A 25,208-nucleotide genomic window follows, 5' to 3' on the forward strand; every position below is an offset into this window, starting at 1 on the left:
CAAAAGTATTGAGTTTTTTTTTTACCCAGAGTTGCTACCTAATTGCTACCCTCCGGAATTAAATTTTGGGCCACAACGATTCCCTGGATAAAAAGATATTTAAAAAATGAGTTTTTACGCCCTGCCAAATTAAATTAGCAAGAAGTCAGTTAATACAAATGAGTACTTTTGACGTAGGCGCTATCTATTATAATCCGACAGCTGATATAAATGCGGCCGAAAAGTGAACTAAAGCAAGCCGCCATCTTTGAACATCATTTTTGATTAGGTGTATTTATAAATGTTACTTGTTGAATGAAATTTCCCGAAATGCGTGAAAAAAGTATTTATTATAATTACCTCAGCCTTCGATTGTTAACACGAAATAATTCAAAATTTATTAAATCATGTCAGGGTATGATATACACTCTTTTGCAAAAAAAGCGGGCACCTATGCGAAATCTTAGTTTTAAGGACTTTATGTGTGTTTCAAAGGGTTTTAATGATTGTAGTATGTTTCTAGCATCAAAAAGGTTAGCCAAGCATGCGTGAGAGTGTATTCTAAATTTGAATATTTTAAAATTGCTAAAAAATTGGTAAACCTTGTTTTGGACTAATCGCTGGCAGAATGTTCGTCGGTGTATTGAAAATTTTTTAGTCCTTAAAACTAAGATTTCACATAGGTGCCCGCTTTTTTTGCAAAAGAGTCTATTTTAAGTCAGTGACTGAAATAAAAATATTTTTAATAAAATCAATATTGTTTTACTGTGACCAAATCAGTTCATGTTTTACGTAGAGTTGGGTATGATTTTTACACGACTGGCCTTACTAGATGTTTTCGTGTTAACAATCGAAGGCTGAGGTAATTATAATAAATACTTTTTTCATGCATTTCGGGAAATTTCATTTAACAGGTACATTATACGTAACATTTATAAATACACCTAATCAAAAATGATGTTCAAAGATGGCGGCTTGCTTTAGTTCACTTTTCGGCCGCATTTATATCAGCTGTCGGATTATAATAGATAGCGCCTACTTCAAAAGTACTCATTTGTATTAACTGACAGCTTGCTAATTTAATTTGGCAGGGCGTAAAAACTCATTTTTTTAATATCTTTTTATCCAGGAAATCTTTGTGGCCCAAAATTTAATTCTGGAGGGTAGCAATTAGGTAGCAACTCTGGGTGAAAAAAAAACTCAATACTTTTGCGCCGTTTCTTCACACTGGGAAAAGTGACAGCCATCCTGATATCAGAATGGCTGTCACCTTTGGATGCTGAATATCTTCAAAACCACGAGGGTAGCAATTGGTAGCAACTAATGGTAGCTGGTAGCAATTAGGTAGCAACTCTCTATATGTATTTCGAGAGGATCGGAGAATTGTGACGGCGCTCCTGACGCTAACACGATGTGTTTGTTAGCTAAACTTTATTTTCTTGGTAATTATCATTTCTGTTCTAAACATAATAAAGTATTAAACTTTATGGGCCTTACTACAAAAACTTTAAACTCTGTTTTACACTTGTCTAATAAAATTTTGGCTGCAAAATGAACCATATGTCAACGTCATAATTTGACATTTTTTTAGACAAGGCATAAACTGACGTTTAAAAGTTTTTGTGGTAAGACGGTAGGGCTTTTTAATTAAAAACAACGACGGAGCGCGGTAAGAATTTATTTCCCCCATCTAACAACTTCAAAGGGCGTAGAGGTGTCGCGCATGAATATAAATCTCCCGCTGGGATAAAAGTGGGAAAGCTCGGGATGGATCTATATAAATGTTGCAATTCGTGCGAGTTGCTGTGATCGATTGCTCTCACTATCGTCGCACTATTTCAAGTACAAGACATCTCATTTATTCCTGTCATATTCAAAGCGTTTTTATTTCGCTGAGGAATTTGCTGCGATAAAATGATAGGTATGTTTTTATAAGCGGACGTGGAGTATTATAAACATCGGTGCTGTTTATTTTTATCTTTCGAGTCGAATGTGAGTTTATATTGAAATAAAATGCAACGTAAACAGCGAACTGTCGACCGCTGCGGAGGTTCACAGATGCGGACAAGTACCAGGGGAGCATGAAGCTGCGGAAGATACACGAGCGAGGTGTCGAGCCTTCCGCCATAAATCCGCCGGAGCAAAGAAAGCGTTAACTCTGATTTACCGACGTTCGCGTCACTCGTGACGGGATTCAATGCGCTCCTTACTTGCTTTACTCAGGCGCTAATAACGAATCGTGGATACTACATTGCCGCCTTACATAATACATATTAAAGCAAACAAAATATCAACAGATAAGATTTTTCGAAGAAATTGCGGATACGTTGCTGATTTCACGAGAAATCCTTGGTGTAATGTCTGAAACTGAGATAGCTATCGTGACGGATCGCAAAGCTCCAAGAATTCCTGACATACGGACAAAGGAATTGTGGACACGTCTTCGTGACCAAAGAGACAGCTCACTACACATCAACAAAGTGATATTCTTGTGGTTTCAATGTTTTAATAAACCAGAGAACAGATACAGCGTTGACATCCACCACGAATTACTTATCAACAGATTCAATTAAAACTTTATTAAATTTTACAAAGTATCTTCAGAGTAACTTCAATTTGTAGAAACGGTTACGTTGTCAAAGTTAAGAAAATTTAACTAATACAATTTATACAGAGATAAAACTTCAAAGTCGGCTCGAAACCTGATTTAAGTATTCAGATGAGAAACAAGTACTAAAAAAATATAAAAGATTCTGTTTTAATCTATTTAGTAAACAGAAAAGTAATTTGTTGGAGTAATTTACGTTTAAATAATAAAATGATGTTGGTTATAGAAGCGTTGTATACGTGGGTTGGTCGTAATGTGTGGTAACTGAAAATAAAGTGAGCGATTTGTACCCACTAGCGAGTTATTAGTTAAAAGTAGGGCTGTGTAATTAGAAGCACATTTGGCGGGGCCGCGGGCGCGCCGGCCATGTGTCGGACTCGACGCGCCGCCTTCATTAAATAATTAAAACGTAGTACTCATGTGCACTCACGCTAATATCCGCTTTACCGTGCACCCGTGGAAAAACGCATAGAAAACAAACACCTGGTATGTAGCGGGAAGCGGCGACCAAGTGAATTACATCACTTCACAACAAAACCTCCGAGTTACAATACTAGGAAAGCACGAACGTTTCGCAGCTCGCAAATTACGGTATTAAAAATTTAAAACCACTATTATGAATGCTTTAGCACTCGTACATTGTTGCTTTAATGTCGGAAGCCCAGCCGGATCATAAAACGTTTTATCCAGCTCTAGGAGATTGTAAAAAACTTTGTAAGTATACAAAACAACACTGGCCATGACCAACGATATTATTGTCTCTGTGATCGGCAGATATTTTGAAAAATGGGTTTCGGATGCATACAATCAGAAGTTCATAATTCAGAGAAGTTGATAGATTGATTATGATTAATGATATTAATGTTCGCATAAAATGAATAGGCAATGTCCTTGTGAATACATACACAATACATGACCTAGTTAACAATCAGACTCACAAGTCACCCAGACCATTAATATGCAAATAAATTAGCGTTAATTTTAATCATAATGAATGATTGATTACGGAGACATCAATATTTTAATAGATATTAGACAAAACGATTGATAACAAGTTTCACGGAAAATGTGAAACATGACGACACGCACAATTTGTTTCTATTTCGTCATTCCGTTGTTTTTTACAGTTCTTTAAGTATACGGCAGTAAAGTCGCGGTAGAAAACAAAAGCGTATCGGAATGTAGTAGAATAATGATTTATTTTTCCGTTCGGCCGAGAACCGGACCACCTCAACGATAAAACACAAATTCTAGAAATAATTCCAGTCAGTATTATTGAAGGCTCGCCACTCAGATAATTTACTGAGATAACACCAAACTAATAGATCAGATGGATTTTATCTGTTCCGATTTAACTAATTGCGTTTTGTAAGTACGTTTTCATTGGAGACTTTATCGTGTTTCATGTTACCGTTATTACTCTTTAACTGTTGTATTTGTTGACAGCTCACATTATGGAATGCTTACAGTCTCGTTCATGATTATTTTTTGTTTGAGTTGTAATGGTTTGCGCAATAAATTAATATAACTGCGACGTTAATGAATGTCCCGTAGGATGGAAGTCGGCAGTTACCGTCACGGTGGCTGATAATCAGAGAGTACTTAATACTCCGGCTGCGTAGCCACGCGGCTCCAATAGCAATTTCCTGGACGAGCTGCAATGCAAATGGCCGACTTCTCTCCAACCAAATTACCTCCTCGTATTTATTTTAGTACCGCGTTAATCAAACTGCACTGCAGACTCGTTTCTTAGAAATATAATCGGGGCAAATTGAATATTTATCTTCATAGTGATAAACAAAAAAAGACAATAAATTTAATTTTTATCACTCGAATAGAGCGATATATCTACCACAAAAATACTTTATTTTAAATTAGAGTAATAAATATTGCAAAAGCCATTAGGCGAGTATACGCAGTCTGTGGCGCGTACAGCAGACGACCTCTTTATATCCTCGACGAGACAATAAAATCTTGGGCAATAAACCCTGTCGCCTCACAACGTGACTTTATCTACACTAAAATGAATCAATCAGCTATCAACAGTTTACTCTCGGTTTATCGCGTCGTGTTCATATTGGGACGATGAAATCACGGAGTGTGGATGCGATCATTAGGCACCGACATGCGACACCGTGCGCCTGAAGCCGGCCAGTATTCCACCCAGTTCCACCGCCTCGCACCACACTTACAAACAATTGGTGTCGGCTATTAGCCGCGTCGAATAGGTCAAAGCGGCCATAACGCCCGAGATAAGGATGTATCTCAAGTCGCCCTGTGCCGGCTGTAATTTAATGTCGTTCAAAATAGCAGCAATAAATAGTAATTCGCGACAGTCGACCGTTATTGTTATGAGTGCTAATGCGCTAAGTCAGCTTTAATGCTGGCCTAATGCGCGGCTGTGTTCAGCTGAATGGACGCTGATGTAAGTCGTTTAGCGAGACCACCGCGACAATGGCACGGACATTAAAGTTCACACGCATCGTCGACTCCGCAAACAATGAGACGGTATAACTTTTTTACACCACAGCTCGTAATTTATAATAAATTTACTGCCGCGGAACCGTTGCTCAAGCGTGTAAATTTGCTTTGCGATAACATAAGTACTTGTGTAAATAAGTATGTCGCTTGTCGCATGCTCATGAAAACTACATTTTTGTGGTGTTTTTATACTTGTTTGCGAGTGTTTCTAGCTCATCAAACAAGCTCGTCTAGTTTACTGTATGAACTGGTGATTTCGTGACGGTTTAGCGGCAGGGTGGCGGAATGTGGTCGGCTCGCGCGTTTGTCCGGAGACAATAAAGGCGGCCATAATAAAGTTCACACATGTCGTCCGCGAACCGCAAAGAGAATAAAACTCTCACCTGCCCGGCTAGTTCTGTCTTACCTGCCACAGATAAAATAATACAGTTAGTAAATGTTGCGCTAAACTTCTTTTCATCTTCTGAAGTGCACAAGCGCGGCGGCATGCCGTGCGGCAATGTTCCTTTGTTATCTTTTGTTAAATCAAACCTTTTACTTTTTAAACGGTTTTATTTAGCTCACCCCGTTTGTTTTTATCATTAGAATTAATTGAATGCGTTAATGAATAACAAGAGTTTAACACATACCACACCTCAATCAGTTTGAGCAACGTAATTGCAGAATGATAAGTTGGTATAAAAATAATAATAATATAAACTATTCGACCGACAATTACAAAAATGCTGTTTTGGGTTAATTATATAAGAGAAAACCAGTGCATCCCGAAAGTTTACTTAAAATATATAAACGTTTGAAAACAAAAGCAGTTTGTACCAGGCGAGCATAAAAACGAGCAGCACGCGGTAGTTGAGCCGCCATTTGCATAGCGTCCAGGATATTGCGATCGGGCACAGCGGTGCTCTGAGCAGCAGAAATAAAGGGGAACGCGGCGCCTTCCGTGCTCGCCGACAAATGGACCGCCGTTAGTGCAGTGCTTTTGTCACCCGGCACGACTCGACCCTGCCCGTGCCACTATTAAACGTCTTTCGCAAAATTACTACCAAACCAACGAGCGCACTGGAACCATTCTTATAAACTGCGCTCCACAATTTTTCTCACTTCAGATACGATGAATGAGTTTTATTTCAGACGGCACTGAAAATTTCGATACGCCGTATCGTGACGTCATCTAAATAGATTTGACGGTCGTTGGAGCCATTCCAACTGAATAAAAACACTAATACATATATCTCTTTTAGGAGTCTTATTTGCGTTTTATATTCAAGAGTCGTAGTTATTTTTTAGCCCGAACAAAATGTAATCACAGAATACGTTGAGTTTATCTCGATTTATTATAATGGGCTTTGTTGTAAAGTAGGTACATAATAGTGCGCTATTACAAACAGTGAAGTCTTTACAACTGTGTGTGAATGTGTACTCAGGGCAAAGTTAGCAGCTGTCACTTCGCAAACAGAAGATTTATCGGCACTTACGCTAGGCGCGTTATTTTACGTTTGAGTTCCGTACATTAGTTTTCCAATGCGGTTTACGAGCCAAACGTGACACAAATGAAATGTCGCTTCGAACAACAAAAGTTAACCGGATACGAAGGCACTAATATTTTTGTTGATGTTACTGAAATGCCAATCACTTAACGGATATCGAAAAAACCGTGTATCGGTACAAATGTAATAAACAATCCATCACTCATCATCATCAAACTAAGTATAATTTAAATCTTATCTTTATTACGCACGCTTTATTAGCCTTATTTACAGACAATAAAACAAACTACGTAGCAAATAAACGAAGATATTTTATAAAACACGGCTCCTCTCGTAAGAAATCAATTAATGAACATACATACATACAGACATACGTGATATTGGGTTTATTTTTCTCAAAGTAATAACAATTTTACAACTCATAAATTTATAAATCCGTCAGTTTATTTATGTGGCGAAATGCTTTTGAACTTTGAAATGAAATCGCTTTGTTGTAATGAATGATTAAAATGACTGTGCTTGCTGTTGTGTAAAACTTAGTTGCGATAGTCTATGAATTGTTAAAGAAAGCTGGCGTCTTTTCATGTGTAATTTATGGTGAAGTGTCAGCGTCAGTCATTGTGTCATTGTGCGCGAAAGCATGTTAATGACTCAAGTGTTCGCATTACACGAGCCACGCTTGTGTCCCACAACAGTTAGTCGATACTGACCTATTACAGACTTTCAGAAAAATACATTATTTATTAGAACATTTCAATGGAAATCCACGTTTAGTAATGTCATATGTATAATTTATGTTATGTTAATACAAACGTAGGCAGACTGGTCGCGAAAAACGCGGTTTTATAATATGGCCACAACAAAGTTGCCTTTTAACCTATCAATGGCTGTTGGCAGTACATAGTTAATGTAATAGAGTTGGCCATTAAATTAAGTACCTTATCGTGTTAACTAGCCGGCTAAGGTGGATGTTAAGTTTTATTATATCTCGTAGAAACGTAGAAAGTTTGTCATTGACTATTCCGTGCAATAATTTTGCATACACAGGTCATAAGGTCTACAAGAGAAATCAATGAATATTCACACAATGTTCGTAGTTTGCCCTATCCATTAAATTTTTCCGAGTGGCTGTCAAACAGTTGAGAAACATTTATTTATACAGTCTGTTAAATATTCCGCGCTATCGATATCGCATACATAATTTATACATTATGTACATTGGTCCATTGTTATGGAAATACCGTTATTTTCAACGCTTGTAGTCATTTGTTTGAAGAAAAATATCAATGTGTTGTAGACAATTTGAAAACTAAATACTTTTATTTTATGAAATTGTTATTTAGTTATGGTTTTATTGAGAGTTTTCTTCTGTATCTAGTAGTGTATAAGAGTACTTATAACTGAAGCCGTACAAGTATTTTCTGTTACCTACTATGTTACTTACCAAAAAGATGGAAAAAGAAAATTAGACTACCCACAAGTTTTACAGAAAACCGATTTATGTAATCAATAATTTGTCGAACTACTAGTCACACAATCAAAGAATACAAAACCTACATTGCTACTGCGAAATACATACAAATATGTATCTAAAAATATAGTTTTCAAGTTAATAACATGGCAAACCAAAATCAATCAATCGTTTAGCAAGGGCAGCAGAAGAGCATAGCCATTAGTGTCGAAACAGTGCAACACCAGGGGTCCATCAAACGGAGAGGCAATCTAGCTGGACGTGCGGCGGCCGCGGCCCGCGGTCACCGAGCCAATTACTGCGGCGCGTCAACACTGATTTATGGCATAATGGCCAATCGCGGGCCCAACGCCGACGCCTACATTGTTTAAATGCCCCGGGACGGCTCGCTTGCTGACTAATGAGTATTTTATTAACGCTCCCCCTACACAAATAAATACTGATTGCAAAAAATCTATTCTCGCTAGCATCTAATTACATTAAGCAATCGATTGATGTCTCAATCCGTTAATATCACTATGTTCATCAATCAATAGAGGCATAATAATGATTAAATCTGACATTAGACAGGCTATCACGACCTTACGTAAGCTGATATTCGATCAATGATATCGTGGGATACAATACAGCGGATTCTACTGACCGCTTTATACAGTAATTCAAACTAAATTATGTATAATTATCAATACTACCTGCTATTTAGTTTTTATCCGAGGGCCGCGGGCGTAAATGACCAACTAGATATAATTAAGTGTTCAATTTATAAATGAACGCAGCAAACAGGTTTTTTACGAAAACGAGTCGTGTGCGTACGTCTGCTGGGGCTTCACAGGAAATAAATAAACGGGCGTGCTCAGTAAACTGTTCGTAATTATTACTGTGCGTAACTGTAAATAAAATTACCTCGGATATCGATTTATGCTCCGTGCACACCATAAGTTAGATATCAGTTTGTGATAAGAGTATTACGATAAGGGGATAGAAGCACATTTATAACATAAAATTGTATGATTTATTCATAAATCGGCCATAAATACTAAGACTCCAGGAAGACTTGAGGCTCACATTAAATTATGGACTTGTGTCAGTCGTAATGTTCAAGGATGGATAGCACCACATAATGTAGTACTTGCGAGCCGTTCGATAAGATACTTTATCACGTACATTTACTTAAGTAATTAAATTACCTAATTACGTGTGCAAAGATATAATCAGTTTTTAAACATCATAATCGGTTTAACTAAAAGGCAAGAGACGCCGCCAGTGATTGGAATTTTGTCAACGATTCTATTATTGATTTTATCGCTCCCTAATACTATTTTATCACTTAACACAGCGATGAGACGATAACATATCAGTTTCAAGTCCCGAGTACTTCTAGTTTTTCAACAGCCGTTGATAAAAGAACTTTTTATGAGTCATAATGGCATATTTTGCATAGCATTAGTGCACAATCAAAGTTTAAACGATAATTTATATGTAAATGTATGAATATTTAAAAGTTTTATTATAATCATCGCAGTATAAATAATGGCAATTGTCTGGAATAATAAAATTATAACATTATAATTAAGATGAGCGCAGATAACATTGGACTAGACGTTTTAGCACCTAAAGTTTAAATTGAATAAACCAGTTTCTTAAATCGATTTGTGTAGAAAAAACGTTCGCTCTGGTTCGCTTGTTTTGGCGATAAAATCACTAATTATAGCGAAGCAATATTGTTTTTTTTTCTTCTAATTAATGACTGTACAAAATTTATCGTTAGTGAAGTTTTCAACAAAATGTTAGGAAGTGAATGATAACAAACTGTCTACTGGTTCTTTTTTTGTCAGTTCTTTACTAAATTACTACATAAAACACACTTGGGTAGTTTGTATTATTTTTGTAGTTTGGTTTTCAGTTTATTGTATAAAACTCTTGAAACATAAATTTACATTTTAGATTCGCTGGTCTGTGGTTCTAATCAACGCCAACCTAGCGTAGCTAATTAACTAACTACACTTAAGATATGCTGCTATTCCCTAAAACGTTTACGTATTCGTCTTAACGAGCGCGCCATTATATCGAGTTGACATTTTTATGGCAAACTTCCTAACTGATCGGTTCCGAGAACCACATGTCATGTTTCGATAACTTATTTATTTTTTGTGCAGTCGATCGCACGCGATATGACGTGTTGGTCGGTGTTGCCGCATCTTAGCCGATTATTCACGCGATTTCAATTATCCGTATGCCAATCTGTATAATTATTACGAGCGTGTTATAAAAAGTTTACTCCTATGTGCTTATGTTCGCCGTTTAGAGTCATGAGAACCGTCCGGTGTTGCGGAATTACGCATTTACCCGGATAGGGCTGCCATAATGTTAAACAACCAATTATTTTAATACTAATACAAAAAATAATATAATTCCCCTGCTTATCGATATAAGTCTTCAATTACTTTTGAATGTAACAGATCAATTGTCAGCGACAAGATAAAAACAAAACATGAATTGCATTTTAATGATGTTTTTGTATTTCGTAAAGTATGCGATTCGTTCTTTTGTGTTGTTTGTTTGACTTATGGTTGGCATTTTGCTTTTAAAGATATAAATGGACTGCGAACTGTATAAATATTATCATAACAAGCAACGAGACCCATCATATTACATTGTTAAAGAGTTTTGTGGCAATATTCAGTGTAGCCGAGCCAATTTTACTGGACTTTAACTTTAGTATTCCAGACTAAAAGCCCAGCCTTATTTGTGCTGGGTTATTTTAATACAATAGCTATTATTTACACATCCGTTTAACAAAAAATAGCAATATCCTTTTACAACGTTATAAATGCAAGCTCGGCTGCACTACGTGTGCGCAAACATTTGAACAGGCTCTTGTTTATCTGAATTCGTGCTGTGGTTTATACAGAAATATAATTGCAATGTTTTCACTGCCATAAACAGCGGAAATAATCCTCAAAGGACGGTTTAAAGCTCACAGTTATGCGACTTAACGATGTCTGAATTTGAGTTATTCCAATTTGCACGTTTACAAAGCCAGATTCTCGTAAATAGTGAAATGACAGCCCTGTTCACTTGGTATTTTCATTAAAGAAGCCGTCTCATTAAAGACGTGCCATTCGACTGAGCCCCTGGTGGCAATTAACGCGGTACAAAACTTTATTCAGTTGTCGCTTCGCCGCGAGCAGTGATGGCTAAGGAAATTATTCTCAACGAAGTCGCGTACTGCGCGCCGTTTGACTAACGTCTCGCTTCTCTGTTACCCTGGTACCTACAGCATAGTATGACGGTTTAACAGCTATAATAATTATGGAAACAATTGCTTGTTTTTTTGTATATTTAGCATAGAGTGATATGAGAATAGATGATGCATACCTAAACATCATGAAATATTTTATTTTTAACACAAATAAAATCTACATCAAGCATTGTCTCATTAATCATTTTATATCTAAATAACATCTTAAACTTTAGAATGCAGCGAAAAATCAGAATAATCTTATCTTATTGATAATTTTAAAAGTCTCAGATAAAACTGGGCGAAGAATAAATGTAACTGAAACAATAAAAACTTTTCATTTTTAGGGTTCAGTAGTAATTTTTACCATTACTCCAGACATACTGGTAAGAAACCGCAATATATATATACCAATAATGTTAGATCAAAGTTGGATATTATTTCAGAAGATTGCTTCAGTCATGTAAAATTAAAAAGAAACTGCTCCAGGGACTTCAATAATATGTATACCTACCTCAATTTTCATTTAACTTTACATGCATATATCTTTATTATGTACCATTCACTATCAATTCAAATACAGTTCTGTTTTTAACTAAAGCGCAATGTTTTACAATAAATAATGTGCAGACAAACTCAAATTACATGAGAAACGTGAACAAAAACCCTTTCTAAAAGCGTCTGTCTGTCAGTCGCGCCGTCCACAAAATAAGTAATTAACTCAATTTGCTCAAACGTGGAGCTAGCTGTTATATTTCACATATTTATCAGATAGGCCGTCACATTTCGCGTTGCACGCTTGATAAAAATAAAATGCTGGTTTATTTTCAACCCATGGACGTAATATGACCGGCACAGTTGCTAAACAAGTACACGTTTACAGCTACACAGACGTGTATTAATTTCAACTGTAAAAAAATTACGTGTCGACTCGAAACGATAATTTAAAAGTGATAATTATGTTTGGGAAAAGATATTGTTGCCTAATAGTACATTATCGAGTGAAAACTGTATCTTTATGTACAATGTAATTATTAAGTTGTATTCTGAGGTATTCTGTGTAGTTACTAGTTAGGTACGTAGTAAAGTCGCGCAAGTATTGTGCTAAAGTTTTAAACAGATTCTCAAGCGCTGGCAGGGTGCGCCACTCATGTCTTAATAAGGCAACTACGAGTGTCCTAGATAACGATATTATTATGCTATGTGTTCCGATTTGTGTGCCAGTACGACCTACGTTACGTATGAGACGTTAGATTATCGTGTTATCTCAATTAGCCTCTAATAGTAACATCAATGTCATTTATTGTTAGCGACAGCAAGTGGGACGGACGTCCAGCACTGTGCAATTTTAGATACACGATCATTTGTATCGAAGTACGTGTCGCGGTTACTAACGACCGCTGAAAAATCTAAATGGAACGTATATTTCAATGTTGGCATACAGTTTTCATGTCAACAAAATATTCTCGTAGTCCAGCTACCAAATGATTCTTATCGCGATGGAAATAGAAACTAAAGTCGAAGCTCGTTGTGAAAACTCGCCGGGGCAGAAATAGACTCGGCTTTGCGTGGGTGTCCATTAGATCTAAATATTATGGATACAAACATTCCAAATTAGCCGCAGAGATTAAGTGGAATGTATACTTTAATATAATATATATCCCTTAATATTGTTGCTGTCAGCGAGTCGTTTTGTTTACGATAATTATGGCAACAAGATGTCCTAACTGTAAATGAACAACATTTCAATCGATTCGAATACAATGTTCACTGATCAGACAGTCAATATTATTTAATTTACCAACGCCCTAAATTATGTAAGTGTGTATTCTATGCATGCTATGTTTATGTATTAATTCTGGGTTAGTCTATTAAGTAGATTTTATTACTGTACCAAGGTTAAACCTTTTTCATTAGATAATGTTACATGTTTTGAATGTAATTATTGAAATTAGAATGAAATTAACATCACAAGTAAGAGCAGAGAGGTGCTCATGAATAATTTACGACATGAAGCATAAAAGTTTTAATTTTTTATAGCGGTTACGTGATGAAAAGGGCTAGTGGTGAACTATTTATTTAGAATTTCCCCAAGGGCAATAAAAGTGGGCATTTGACGGGAGATTACTTTCAGTAGGTAGGTAACCCTAGCCGGCCGTGTCAACTGATAGGCCGGCTTTGCGGCAGACCGACCGAACGAGCCGAGAATCCGTGCTCACTAATACCAGGGGAACAGAGAACCGCCGAAAGTATGGAGTGCACATCACAAACACATACACACAGCTGAACAAAGCACAGAATCGATACGGGAGGGCGCCACCCCGCGTCCCATCAAGGGGATGAATTTAAATTATTCACAGCGGGTATAACTGCGTGCCGTCTTTAACAAACAAATTACGTATGCGCACCTAATAACGCGATACACGAGGCGCTCGGCTTCTGGGCCACCGAGCTTTCAATTATAACTTGCCAGGATAAGCGACGCGGCTTGGATTTGTAATTACCTCCGACCGATGGCTGCTCCGCGCTCGGAATTCACTAATTAGTTCAACTATGTCGTAATTACGAGCTCTGTGAAATCGTAAACGGTATTAAAAGCTTTTAGTTCACTCAGTCACATATAACGTACGAGAGTATTGTTTAATTTTCTTAATGAGTGTTTGGAGTAATTTATTCGTGAATTCATTGTCGTGATCATTACGTGAGAAGGATGGCTCGGCTCAATTTAAAATGCATATATGTATGTCTAGTAGAAGCAAAGTTCAAGGATAGCTAATTGATTTAAATGCTAATACTCAGACGAGCTACTGCTTAATAAAAACGTTTGCGATGATAAATTGCTTTTATCGAGTAATAAAATCTCGATAAAATGAATGTCGTGACAACGTCTGCTCAATTTATTTTATCTAGATAGGTATGCCTAAGTCTTAAGCAATCCTCTCTTTGATTGAATAATAAATATTAAAACATCAATAGTAAATAGAGCATTTTTATTCTTCAAACGAGAATGAAGGAGATACATAATAAGAAGGCACAATGCGAATTGAAATACCAGACAACGATTAAGAAAAGGGAAATGCTCGCTTTCGCTTCAATCCCAATCATCTGCGCTAAACGCCGACACAAAGTAAGAAAGTAGGGAGCGTATAAAATGTCAAAAGAGATTGAATATCGATTGTCGAGTCGACAGCAATCTCGAGCTCTCGAGTCGGAGGAGAGGAGGCGCGAGGAACGCGGAGGGCGCGGGGCACTTCCGACCACCCGTGACAATTTATGTTATTGGCACCGCGTTGCCCGGCGCCCGGTGATACGGGACCCTCACATGTAATTGTTAGTTGGGTACCGCAGGATATTGGGGAATTAAACGAGAGCGGTGATTGATGAACCACCGATAACGATTACGGATATTGCGGCGGCTAAATGAAAAATGAACGGGGGAAAGGGGCATGCGATTTAATAAACCAGATCGGTTTCAAAAACAAACGCTGACATCGAAATGAAAGTGAATCGAAATGCCCGTAATCGGTCCGCTTTGAACAAAAATAAAACAAAATACGGCGCGCATGCACGCGGCACTCGTCCGTTTACAGATTAAGCCGAAAAATCAACAAATATATATTTTAATCCGACCCAACAGCATTCTCGCATTTCCGGCGGCAAAAACTCGCTCGCCACCACACATGGGCGAGAAAAAACCCGAGTTATTATCTTAAGTCGAACCCAACAGAAACCATTAGTAAACAACACGGGCACAAAAGAGGGCAAAATAGCGGCTTATAAAAAAAGTAACAAAAAATCGGCTTTTGATCCCAAGCTCCCCTATATTTTGTTTGTGAAGGTTTTATTAGTCGACGAACTAGTCGAGCGATACGATTTGTTCGTGCAATGCCGAAATCGTGTAGTTTTATTGGGTTTAATCAATTGGCTTTTTCATCGTTTCGTGCTGACGTACGGCAGTCGTCAGTGCCAATAGTAAAACTGATTTTATTGGTACTTAATGTTTTTGCGCAAAGTACTTATAAAAAGTTAAAATAAGAACTCTATTCTTTCATGACGCTGAGTCTCAAAGATAAATTGGAGACGAGCTCTATCGTTATAATACACATTCGAAAGCGGAGTGTGGTGCGACAAATCTGTTGGTCGTGTCTGTCGCACAGAGAAACTTTCCAGTGAACAAAGAGACGCGCAGGTAAACGCCAGCTGCGGATTACTGGCGAGACCGACGAAACAATCGACTCGATCCCGGATCCGGTCGACCAAATACGAAACGAGTCCGCAGTCGAGCCGAAGCGCTCCTACACCCAGAATACCGTATAACTAACTTAAATGGGTTTATGACAACTAAGACGGGGGAATTTATAGCGGAGCGAACGCAACCTTATGCGTTATTATAGCGATGACAGATTGAGTTTTGTGTTAATTGAAGTAGTAATAGGGGACGCTCCACGCAGCTCAATATGGCAGCTGTCAATTGGCCAGTAAACATTTCGAGTGGAATAATATTCAGTTACTCAGCCAAATTGCAAAACCGTTAAATAAGTAACAGTAAACATAAACTGGGCACGCCGAGAACGGAGTGGAGCGAGCGGAGCGTGAATCGTGATAACTTACAGATCACTGCAATTAATGTTGAATCAATTGCTTTGCAGAAGCGAATATTTATTATCGTTTCAATTGTTCATGACATAATAAACGAGGACGTAACAAACCGCAGCCAAGTATAATACGAAGCGGAAATAATAATGGCATTTGTTAGAGTGGAGCGCGCAGTCGGCGCCGCGGGCCTTGCCCGGCCTCTCACATCCTAATTACGCCAATAATAATTACACAGTAGCCGCCGGCAGCTGGCGAACTACCTCCTCGCGCCTGCTGCTGTCTTGCTCAATGGCTTTATGAACTTCCAATTGAGCAAAAAACAAATAATTAGCTAGTTCACATTCATGTTGAGAATTAATTTATGATTAACATTCAAGTTTATAATGATAGCCTACACATGCCTCGTAAATGAGATCAAAACGATTTACGGTGTCTAGCACGAAGCAGTACCTTGACATAGCTAGCTTTCCATTGCGTATCCTGCCGACACGATCACTGCGAACGAGTATAATAATGATGGCGGTGCATTTACTGTAATTATTGCGATTCGTTCCGCGGCCCTACGAGGGAGTTATGGCGGAGCCTGATAGCACATTCATTTTATCGCATCAATCAATTACTCCGTGTATAGGTTATTAAAATTTTAATTCACGGCATGAAGTCATGGAGTTCGGCTGGAGCAATAACGCTTTTTTTAATGAATGATGATACGCCCGGAGCAGGTAACGCGATATGTACGAGCGAAGTATAAATAAAGTTGTTGAAGCGAAAAATTCATTGGAATTTATCACTCACGTCAGAGATGGTTCAATTTTGCAAATTCCTCCCTATAGCGCTGCAGCCATCCTCTACTTTTTTTAAAAATAATTTCGTCAGACTAATTACACGGCAATATGACATTATAGATCGATTTATGTCTTGGTTAATAATCTGACGGCCGCGGGTTGTAATATGTCCCCGTACCAGTGTAGTTGTATATGATGTATGATACGTGAACATTAATTCGTACAATCAGTGACACAACACAGAAATTGATTTTACAATTGGCGTGACTTGCGGCACAAGCTCTAACATATTTATTTAATGTAAGCGGTGAGCTTGGCAGCCAGTTAGCAGTTAGTTTAGTGAGAACACTGATCAGCCGGCAATCAACATGTAAATTTATTCAGAGCGATCGGTATAATCGAGCGCTGCGGTGCTATTAACCTCATTTGTGACGACATATACATGTTAAATATCATGCTCTCCTGGTCACTTCGATAGAAATTATATTAATTTATCGCGTCTGCCTGCTATCAATTTAACATTCTGATCTCTTTTTTACTGTGGGTAATCATAGCTCTCGAAAATTGATATTTATTATTATACTAGATCAACTAAAATGATATTGAGATATTGATTGATTCAGTATAACGTTATACATAAATACATAGTAGTATGTCTAAATAATAAACGTTCATAAAGAGCTATTCATTTGTCATTGTTTTTATCTTAATTACACCAGATTATTACTCAAGCACATACTTAAATAGCGTCTTATCTTTTTATGTTAATTTTAAACATGTTACAAATACATTCTTTTAACTTGCTATATGTACAGCCCGAGGCCCGATACACGTGAAAGATAATAATTATACCATCATAAAATGATGATTAACTACAGTCGTTGAAATCACAAGACTTCATATTGGTTTAAATCGTACCGCGATGAATGATAACCAAGGCTTGGTTTGCAACTAAGCGTGTTGGCTACAAATTGCTCCAACTTGAATGAAAATCCAGACAAGAGTTAAAAATCGTTAATTTTATTGTTATCAGGCCTCGGTTTCTAAAAAAAGATTTCGTTAATAGATAACTATGACTGTTGACTTAAACATTATTACTTTAATCAATGTTACGATTAATGATAAATACAATTTAATATTTGTATTACTAATCCATCACATAGGTGATAGAAATTTAAAAAACATAATTGATTAAACGTATTCCACGTCATTAAATGTTAACAATTTACATTCAACAGGAATATCAATGGGGATCGAGCTATCAAACGCGTTTCGTCATATTAAAAGGCACATTACTACAGCCAACGTGTTTGAAAGAACGAATTGAATATTATTGACGAGGGTATCACCCCTCATTCCGAGTTTGGTCATAATAATGGTGTATTATGCGACAGTTTAAGTGCCGCGAGAGCAGACAATGGTCAGGGGCACACAGATACTGTGTAAGCAAATAAAGAGGATTCACTACACCCGGCTTCGCAAAGCTATTCATTATATTGTCGTGTGAAACGAATTGTGCATGCTTACACTCATTAACAGAACGTTTTTTACTGCTAAATGTATCTCTAACATCTTTAGAAAACAATTTATGTAACACAGAAAACATTTTGAATTTACGTCAATACAAATTGGATTCATTGTCTTGCCAAGTCTTCAAAACAAATTCTCTTGATATTTCTTTTATGAAGCTGCCATTTACGCGATCATATTTTAATAAGCCTAAGTGGATTAAATCTTTGAACATTGTTAAGAGTAAGAGTAAAGACTTCGAAATTGATATCTCGTCTTTAATTATCACGCTCACAAACTTTCCCAGTTAGGGGGGCAAACGTTAAATTGATTCCACAGGCACTTTAGAAATTTTTAGAGCCCTCGACAGTGATTAATGAATGGAATTTGGGAGACTGTGATGTGTTCGCAACCCTCGAGCGAATAATAACAAGAAAAGCAAAAGGGAGCGAGCGTGTCCCTCCATCTTAGATTCTCCCTATACATTTATACGGCGCAGTAATTTCGGTTGGGCCATAAAATATTGCGGACGCGGTATTGCTCAAGCAGCTGTCGTTGATAAAACTTTAATGTAACAAACTAACCATAATTTGATGTGGTTGAGCGTGATGAGTTCATACGAGACGCGCGGTTTGCATAAACCTTTGGCAATAGCTCGGAGTCACGTCGCGTCGCCATGATTAATGATGCGTGTCGTGCATTCGCTTAAGCATTGTGAAAGATGTTCATTGCATGCAGGTGCACAAGCCGACGAGGATTCTTCACTGGTGGTATTTTATTAGCGGAGTAACTTAACTATTTTATAGGAGACAGGGAAAGCGGCCGGTGATTACCAAGAGTTAACGAGCCGATCCCCATTACTTATACCGTTCTGTATGTGTACCGCGCATGACAACTTGCTACAGTATTAAATTCTCAATATACGGCCACGGACGACCAGCCTTGCATTTGTATAGTGTTCGCTTTCCAGACACGTACTCGCAATTACTTACTTGGATGAAGAAAATGGAAATGCCGAGGGGAAACTCAAATCTTTAATCAGATTGAACGTTAATAGTTAACAATTCCTATTTAAGTATCAGATCTTGAGTGTAGATCAAATTATAGAACAATGCTCGAACGTATTAATATACAGTACGAAGCTTAGCTTTGTACTGTATAATTTGGCTCCAGCTATTCTGCATCGAAGATACACAGCCTTATTTGCCACGGAGGCCACAATCGCATTAATTTGTGGAGTGCAGCGGGTATTGTGACGTCGACGGGTGCGGGGGGCGGGGCGGCCCGCTGGGGTGATTTAATGAACCGATGCGGCAGGCGACAGGCCCGGATTACACCCCACGACCGTTTGCACTCAATCAAGCTCGCAAACAGCCCTAAGCCCGGACAATTAAATACACTGTTCCGAAACAATCGGATACACACGCGATAAGAGCAATCGGACGATTAGCGTGCGATTATGGTTATCAGCGAGGATTGGGTGATCGATCGATTACAATAAGTGACTTCTCTGCTCTATCATTATCATATTTTTATCGTCCCGTAATTGTATCATCAGTTCATGAGAGAAAATCTGAATAAAAGCTTTCTCTTGCTTTGGATTAAGTAGCACTAGCTCCGTTTTTTGAATTTGCGGAAATGGTAATTTCCACAACGACAGGCGATGAAGATCTAAAATTAGAAGGTAGCCAGTGAACATCATCACTACCCTCAGGGTGCTGTATGACGCTTTGGTAAGGAGTCACCTGGAGCACAGTGCAGTGATTTGGGCGCCTCATGAAGCGAAATACAGTGTCATGCTTGAACGAGTACAAAACAAGTTTACCAGACACTTGTATTTCAAACTTTATGGGGTGTACCCATATTACCCGCTGATGTATCCTACACTTTTTGTACTGGGTATGGTAGGGTACAACCAACTAAGAGTGCGCAGGGAATTTACACTCGCGGTGTATGCGGTAAAGCTCCTGCGAGGTTTAGCGCACAACCCGGGTGTGCTGCGTCACCTGCAGCTGTGCGTGCCGGACAGGTACGTGTGGAGACGGCGGCGGCCGCCACTGCTGGCAGTGCCGGCAGCCAGAACCAATCTGCTGGCGAAGGCACCCCTCACCCGCACAATACGGGTATTAAATGAAGTGCATGCGAGGATAGATTTGTTTTCGTGCAATCTGAGGGAATTTGCAATAGTATTGTTAAATATTATAAGTTATAGTTATTAGGAGGTTTTATTGTATTATTTTCTTATAAATTTAGTGTTAAATTTTTTATGATTTTGTATAGTTATTTTGATTTCCAGTTTTGTTTTGTTTTGTTTTTATGTTAGATTTAAGTTAAATTTTATTATTTTTGTATGTGTGTAGGTATTGTGGACACCACTATCGAATTGGTATTACACTGTAATGATAGTGTGTATGTTTTTAAATAAATAAATAAAAAAAAAATCACAATACCTTAAAAGCAATTTATTTGGGTGTCGGGATTTGAACACAGCGGTTTAGCTCAAGCTTTGGGTGAAGAGAATAAGATCATGGTATTAGTCAACTCAGAGCTGAGAGGCCTATTTACTATAGTAGATCGTAATGATTGAATAATTTTGTTTAGGCTGTAGCTAAGGACTGACTATTCAGATACCAGCCGTGGGAAAAGACAGTGCAATATCGACAAATTGACACATGCCACCAATGGAAACCGGCGCAGCAGTGTGGTCTTAACTCTACCCTCTCTGATGATAGAGCGTAAGACTTATTTACACATCATGTTATAGACACATCTATCTACTTTGAATCAGCAAAAAAATGAATAGTACCTTAGGTTCTGTTTTTTGTTTCTTGGCTGGCGGCTGCGAACTGTGATTTTCTTGCCGCGAGTCATCAGGTTCAGGTTTGGAAGGTGTGGAGGGAGCATGCGTCGCATGCGAGGTATGGTGCGCGTGCGGCGGGTGCTGCACAGGCGCGGGCGCCGGAGGGGGCGCAGGCGCGGGGGCGGCAGGCGCGGGGGGCGCAGGCGCGGGGGGCTTATTGTCTAGGCGAGGCGCGGTCGCGGGCCGCGGCTCCGGCTTGGCGGGCGCGGCGTGCGGCGCGTGCGGCGCGTGCGCGGCGTGCGGCGCGGGCGCAGGCGGCGCGGACGGGTGCGGCGGCGGCGCGGGCGGGCCGGGCGCGTTGGGCGGCGGCGGCACGCGGGCCACGCCGTTGACGTCGTGCGGAGGGTGCGGATGGTGGTGCTTGTCTCGCGCCTTGTCTCTCCGGTGCCCCCCGGAGCCGCGCTTGGCGGCGGCGGGCGGCGCGGCTTGCGCGGGCACCGACGCCTTAGGTTCGCCGTTCATCTCGTTCGACTTGACGATCTCGTGTTTGGCTTCGGAGCTCTTGGTGCCAGGCTTGGTGCGCTTGATCTTCATCTTGAGCGCGGTGCGCTGTGCGTCGGGTTCGGCGCGCGCCGCCATGCCGCCCGCCTCGTCTGTCTTCTCTATGTCGGCATCGAGGTCTATGATGAGGTCGCCGATGCCGATGTCCCACTCGTTGTCATCGTACTCGAAGTTGGCGGGGTGCGCGTGGGGCGCGGGGCGAGCTCCGCCGGCCGGCGCGCCCTCCCTCATTGGCGCCGCCATGCGCGCCGGCTGCCCGCGCCCGCCCCCCGCTGCCCCGCACACGCACACACCATTGTAGCCCTGAAACAATCACATCTTCTCATCCACTCTTCCACAACAAGTACAACAATTCAACAAGACCACCGGAACAGGTCGATAGAGAGAAAAATAAGTGGCAACGACATTTTAACTATAAACCCAACCTTCTACCAAAGATTAATCAAAGGAATGATTGATATAATTTTATCGACATGTAGATGTGAGGCTGCGATAGAAGATGAAATTTAAATAACAGCATAGCGAGCGCACCGGCTCTGGGGCTATAAAAATTAATACAGCGCCGTAAAAACCACTTAAATGAACATGTCCATTTAAAATTATTCCTTTATAGAAATTTCATATCGTACGAAGTTATAACCAATTCAAAGGGGCAATAATCGTAAAATAGTCATAAAACAGCGTAGATAAGCCCGGTTACTCTCACAAAGCGTAACATAAACCCGGACTAGGTGCGTACTTAGTGCCACAGCTATGCGTATTTATTGCTATTTACAACTGTGAGCATTAGATTAATAGAAGATGCAAACTGCCACGGGATTAGCGTTTGCACCGCGCTTATGACTAAAACATTTCAAATTTACGCAAAGCCCTGCCGCTAAACCCACTATTTTACGACGAGAATTTTAAAAGGCGAAACAAAATGTACGTTTCGTGCCAGCATGCCATTTAGACATCCATTATCGCGTTATCTATAGAACTGGGACTGTTTTATTTTATCACACACACCCTTCCAACACCCGAACTCAAAATTGTATGCGCCACCATGACAAATAAACGAAAGTACCATAATAAAGTAAAATTTATTTTATGAATAACGAGGTGACGTGACGACATTACCGTCTTAATAAGCTCAATATTAGTCGCACGTTGCGAGTATACCTACACCTACATAATGCAGTCATTAAATCTTACATTTTATTGTTGTTTGTTGATAGCTGTTATTTAGCAGTAATTTGTTAATTACAATATCTTTCTATAAACAAAGCTCTTGATTAACAGTGTACACGAATGTGCAGCAAATAATTTAAACAGCTTCACATGGCTCGCTTTATATCTGAATAGAGCAGTTTCCAATTTAATGGGAAAACAGCGCAACAGAGGTATTATTATTCCAGGGTTGACGACTTTTTTATGACGTCATTTTCAGGACAGCTAAACAAAAGCAGTCTTTACGCGGTACTGAATACAATGAAGTGATCGTTATAATTGTTAGAAATAACATTGCTATTTTTTGGGGAAAATAAAAAAAATCAAATAAAAAATAAGTGGCGCTTATTCCACAAGTTGCACGAAAACAGCGGATAAGTGCAGATAGCACACGAGATTTCCTTCTTAAAATTTTTTCACGACAGTATCGCTATATCCCCAAGCACTTTTCGTAACTTCTAAGTAGTGTGGAAAACTTTGTATATGGCAGGCAACCCTACATAGACCGGGCAGTTTATAGCGACGGCGACGATGCCGGCTTTACTGCGCCCTTTTGATAACTCCTCGTAACTTTTTTATGACGCGCGTGCTTATGCGAGCCTGGTACAAACGCTTCAGCATTTACTCGGGAAGTACCTTGCTGCACATGAAAAACAAGCTTAGGAAATGGAACTAGTGTTTCTTTAAGGACATTGTATGAATATATAATTATTATATTTAGGGACCGCCGTTATTGCGATCTTAGATAAAATAAAATGACCAGGTTAAGGGAATCGTGTAAAGTGAGGGCACTCATCTTTAGTTTTTCTTCATCTATTAAAATAAAAAAAATACATCCCACTTATCTACAAATGTTTCGTGAAATAGAAATTGTTTCTAAATCCATTCAATTATACAGTTCCGAATAGCTAGTAAGTAGACACACTGAGCGGTTTTCAGCAGATGACGGTAAACTGAGATATTGGTATTGGGGCCCCTCATTCGTCTCATCTAGTGACGGAGGCGGCGGCGTCCGCAAGGAGTAATGGGGTGAACTTTGATTTAAGATCCCTGATTTACGACGGCCCTTTCGTATAGAATTTACGAACAAGTTAACGATATACTACATTTATATTTAGACGACATCATTGTGTTATCCACTCGCAGATATGAGTGATGTTTTCAAGACACAAATAATTAAAAAAAAACTGACGTGTGCTTCCTAGAATATATAGTTGGTACTCATAATATGTTTAAATTAACACATAAATAACAATTTGTAATTCCGAGGCATTTAACAAAAAAGGGATGCCAAGTTTTTCACGATTCCTAGTACCAATACTTCTCATACCCTTTAAACAATAAATAAACGCATTAAATGTTCAAATAAGCAGTTTAATCGTTAGTATCTCATTTAAAACACGTTTTTAAAGGGTAAGCATCGGCCACAAGACATTAAGGCGAAGCAAATTGTGAAGCATGTAACGCTTGCAATTTACTTAATACTCGAACCAATTACACTGGCACTTAATTAGCGGTTCCAGACGTGAATTTTTAATACATTTCTGTCCTTCTTGGAATTGAAAAAAAGAACCCCAGCATACACGTATGATCGCTTTAATGGATATAGTGTTCGTGTTCTCATCTATGTGTTTAATTTTACGAGGCCCTTAAGTGAATACCGTGGCAGAGACGACTGTGTGACTTTTGTCAGTACCCGATTGTACGTGTTCAAAATATCTTAACAAAATATTACTTCCAAGTATAACGTGAGAGATATTTCCCTTTAATTATAGCACTTTAAGGGATTCCAGTCGCGAAGGATTCTCAACAAGTTTCCCCTCGTCCATAAGCGTTGAGAAGCGCTCGATTCGTGGGGAAATGTGACCCCCGCATAACTTCCGACGTTCCGCGACAGCGAGATTGTGCGATGGAGTTCAATAAAGAATTCGACGCTATAAAATTGAATACAAATAATCCGCTTACCTTAGCTACGTTTAGATTTGGATCTTAACAATATTATCTTTTTGAACCCTCGACGCAAAAAGAGGGGTGATTTAAGTTTGACTGCTGTCTCTCTGTCTGTCTGAGGGACACAGATGAACCGATTTGGATGCAGATTTTCTTAGTTGATCGTTTATGTCTTTATTCTACGAAATAAATTAAATCTTTGCAAGAAAAATGAAAACGAATATTATTTGTTTAAAAAACAAACCCTAAATAATGAGGTGTAAATATTTAATTCACATTTAACACCGCTATTAATTGATATTGTTGAAAGCTGTTTAATTGTTGTGTCATAAGTTATTTGCTCCAAAAATATTCGTTAAAAAAACTGGTTTAAATCCAAAAAAAATACTACTAAAACATTTTTTAATCTTCATATATCCAAATACATAATTTATGAGATGATTAGGTACAATATTTCTAGTCCGATACAAAACCTGTCAGAGAGGTCCTGATATTAAAATTTTTGATATACATGCTTATTTACATATTTCT

The 25,208-nt window shown here is 38.8% G+C and overlaps 2 protein-coding genes across 10 annotated transcripts in view; one reads left to right on the forward strand and one right to left on the reverse strand.

Moving 5' to 3' along the window:
• LOC124638127 (zinc finger protein 608-like) overlaps window positions 1-25,208 on the reverse strand; it is a 97,844-nt gene that overhangs the window by 34,986 nt on the left and 37,650 nt on the right. For all 9 annotated transcript variants that reach the window (XM_047174998.1, XM_047174992.1, XM_047175000.1 and 6 more), the window contains one exon: window positions 20,964-21,821. In XM_047174998.1, the coding sequence (XP_047030954.1) occupies window positions 20,964-21,761 (798 nt within the window). In that variant the 5' untranslated portion in view covers window positions 21,762-21,821. The remainder of the gene's footprint in view (window positions 1-20,963; window positions 21,822-25,208) is intronic.
• The window catches only part of LOC124638133, a 41,598-nt gene that overhangs the window by 365 nt on the left and 16,025 nt on the right, over window positions 1-25,208 (forward strand). The window lies entirely within an intron of this gene.

Source organism: Helicoverpa zea, chromosome 17 (assembly GCF_022581195.2).
Source record: "Helicoverpa zea isolate HzStark_Cry1AcR chromosome 17, ilHelZeax1.1, whole genome shotgun sequence".
NCBI classification, from domain to species: domain Eukaryota; kingdom Metazoa; phylum Arthropoda; class Insecta; order Lepidoptera; family Noctuidae; genus Helicoverpa; species Helicoverpa zea.